The sequence below is a fragment of the Natator depressus genome, chromosome 2 (assembly GCF_965152275.1).
Source record: "Natator depressus isolate rNatDep1 chromosome 2, rNatDep2.hap1, whole genome shotgun sequence".
Classification (NCBI taxonomy): domain Eukaryota; kingdom Metazoa; phylum Chordata; order Testudines; family Cheloniidae; genus Natator; species Natator depressus.
In genome coordinates, this window is record NC_134235.1 from 182083358 (window position 1) to 182086712 (window position 3355).

Sequence of the window (3355 nt, forward strand, 5' to 3'; positions counted from 1 at the left end):
CTTAGTGATTGGCTGAACAAGAAGTAGGACTGAGTGGACTTGTAGGATCTAATGTTTTAATTGTTTTGTTTTTCAATGCAGTTATTTTTTGTACATAATTCTACAGTTGTAAGTTGCACTTTCATTATAAAGAAGATTGCACTACAGTACTTGTATGAAGTGAATTGAAAAATACTATTTCTTTTGTTTAATTTTTACAGTTCAAATATTTGTAATAAAAAGAATAATATAAAGTGAGCACTGTACACTTCGTATTCTGTGTTGTAATAGAAATCTATATATTTGAAAATGTAGAAAAATATCCAAAAATATTTAATACATTTCAATTGGTGTTCTATTGTTTAACAGTGCAATTAATCACAATTAATTTCTTTTAGCTAATCACATGAGTTAACTGCGATTAATTGAGAGCCCTACTTATTTCATCACGTAAAAAAGTTTTACCAACCCCAAAGGATTGGACACATTACCTCCAGGTTAATGAATATTCCATATATTACCCAAATACACACTTACAGCCAATTCTTATTAACTAAACTAAAATTTATTTAAAAAGAAAAGAGAGAGAGAGTATGGTTAAAAGATCAATATACATACAGACATGAGTTCAATACTTGAGGTTCAGAGTCATAGCAGAGATGGTAAGCTTTATAGTTGCAAAAAGTTCTTTTAGAGTTTAGTCCATAGGTTATAGTCCAATGTCCAATATTATATTCGGGGCAGACCAGTCAGCACTGGGATCTCAATCTTGTGGTTTAAGCTTCCCCTGCGTTCAAGCATCAAGCAGATCTGAGATGACATGATCAGGACTCAAGGGTCTTTTTATACAGTGTTCTAGCATCCACTTGACCATACAGTCCTGGGCAAACAATAGGCTTTTGATGTAACCTTCTGCTTCCTAAACACCACCAGTAATTAGTTACACAAATTAACATAGGGCAATTTATTCATTTAGACAGTCTATCGCAAACTTCAGAGACATATAGACAATGACATTACTTCACCCAAGATTCATCTAAATGTTCATATTCCCTTTTGATCTCTGAATCCATAGCTATAGTGACAGACAGGAACTGTCCGTTTACATGGCTAACATTTATGAGTACACATATACAATTAGTATCACCCCTAACTTTAACAAGATAGGTTTGCATTGCAAAGTTCTAGCCTATCTAGCATCCAATGGCCTTAATTATCATTTCTAACATGTCTCTACAGGCTGATGTTGGGTTAAGTAGCCTGCAGGATGCTTAACCCTTTCTGGCCATGTGTTACACTCTTTTTAAGATTTGTTGCAAGTATATAACCGTGGTAGAAATAATGATTTGCATGATTATATTTCAATTAGATAACGTCACAGGGCAAAGTGTTCTTTTACCTGAACAGGCTAGCCTGTCCTCAGAACCAAATTCTACCCCTTTACAGCCTGTGGAACCCTGTTGACTTCAGTGGGGTTGTGTGGGGTATCAGGGCAGAATTGTGCCTAGATACTAACTAAAAAATAGGATTGTTGGATCGTATTAAATTCTGTGTTCTCAAATAGGTCACCTCATGATGAATTATTCAACTGAGTCAAATCTTCTCTCCACTTTTTATGATGATTATTATCCTGAGTTGGGCTCCGTCTGCAGCACACAGAATATCAAGATCTTTGGATCTGTATTTTTTCCATTTCTTTACTGTGTGGTGTTCGTGTTCGGCCTGGTGGGAAACAGCTTGGTCATTTGCGTTCTGATAGTTTGCAAGAAACTGACCAGCATGACTGATGTGTATTTGCTGAACCTCGCCATCTCTGACCTGCTTTTTGTTTTATCCCTCCCCTTCCTGGCTCATTATGCTTCAGACCAATGGACGTTTGGAAATGCAATGTGTAAAACAATATGTGGAGTTTACTACATTGGCTTCTACAGCAGCATATTCTTCATAACCCTCATGAGCATAGACAGGTACTTAGCTATCGTCCATGCTGTGTATGCTCGGAGAGTTCGAACAACTATGCTCAGCATTGTTATAAGCCTTGCCGTTTGGTCAGTGGCCATTTTAGCTTCAATACCAAATATTTTCTTTATCCAAGAACTGAATGAAGATGGCATTATGAAGTGTGCTCCTTATTACCAGGATAATAGGGCTGCTTGGAAACTTATAACCAATTCTAAAGTCAACGTTTTGGGTCTCTTGATCCCATTTGGCATTCTCATTTTCTGCTACTCCCACATCTTGAAAAATCTGCAGAGATGCATGAACCGAAACAAGTATAAAGCGATGAAGCTGGTGTTCGTTGTTGTGGTTGTGTTTTTCCTCTTCTGGGCACCCTTCAACATTGCACTTTTTCTAGACTCTTTGCGAAGCCTGCACATCATAGATGACTGCGAGACAAGCAAAAGCCTAGACCTGGCCCTGCAGGTGACTGAAACCATCTCCTTCATCCACTGCTGCCTGAACCCAGTGATCTATGCTTTTGTGGGTGAAAAGTTCAAGAAATACCTTCAGGAAATACTCAGAAAGCATGCAAGATTCTTATGGATTTGCAAAGACCACAATGTCTTTCAGAGTCACTATAGTACCTCTTTCATGCGCACCCAGTCCTCACATTCTTCTGTGATTGACCCTGTCATGTAAAATAGCATGGGGCAAATACAACCATTCAAGCATGCATTTGATGTGTTATAAGTATCAGTGACTTTGAAAGCAAATACTCCAGGAAGCTCAGTAAATACATTACTTCACATTGTAGTTGGGAGGACTTAGCTTTCAATTAAAGCTCTCTATTATCCTAGTAATGACTGTGGTATTAAAGCTCAGACAATGTTATAATTTGAGTGTCCTTAAATATATCAATTTTAGCTTCATATATATAATATGCTACCTTACAAGGAGAACCAGGCTGTTATCAATATTATTATTTTTAATCCTAACCCTCACTCAAGTGCTCAGGGACCTATGGACATGTATAAGACATGTAACTATCAACCTAATTTCTGAGCTTGGTTTTGTAGTATAATTCCAATTATCCATATTCCCTTTATCCAAAAATCCTAATTACCCAAATCTACAGTGTGTCCATCTGGTAGCCCTGTGTTAGTTCATCACACACACAACTTCTCAATTAGCCTCTTTGCATCTGTAAGCTCTAATCAACAGATTTGTATTTTGTATAGCAGGTCTCAATAAAGTTATTTTTTTACTCTTTTTAATAAAGTACAAAGTATGATGCTAACATCACCATTACTCCCTCTGTTCCCCGTATTTCTGTATCGGTGACACTGCTCCTCAAAATAGCACTTCCATTTATCCTAACACCTGGTTAGTCAAAAGATTGAGATGTTCCCCAAACCACTGGAATTTAACAGTCATG

The 3355-nt window shown here is 37.1% G+C and overlaps 1 protein-coding gene across 1 annotated transcript; it reads left to right on the top strand.

Moving 5' to 3' along the window:
• Positions 1-1551: 1551 nt before the first annotated feature.
• Positions 1552-2619, top strand: LOC141981637 (C-C chemokine receptor type 8-like). The gene has a single exon (XM_074943261.1). The coding sequence runs from the start codon at positions 1552-1554 to the stop codon at positions 2617-2619; it is 1068 nt and encodes a 355-aa protein (XP_074799362.1).
• The last annotated feature ends 736 nt before the right edge of the window (positions 2620-3355 follow it).

Excerpts from the sequence above, each read along its gene's own strand:
- LOC141981637 (XM_074943261.1), top strand. The coding sequence starts at position 1,552 with ATGATGAATTATTCAACTGAGTCAAATCTTCTCTCCACTTTTTATGAT.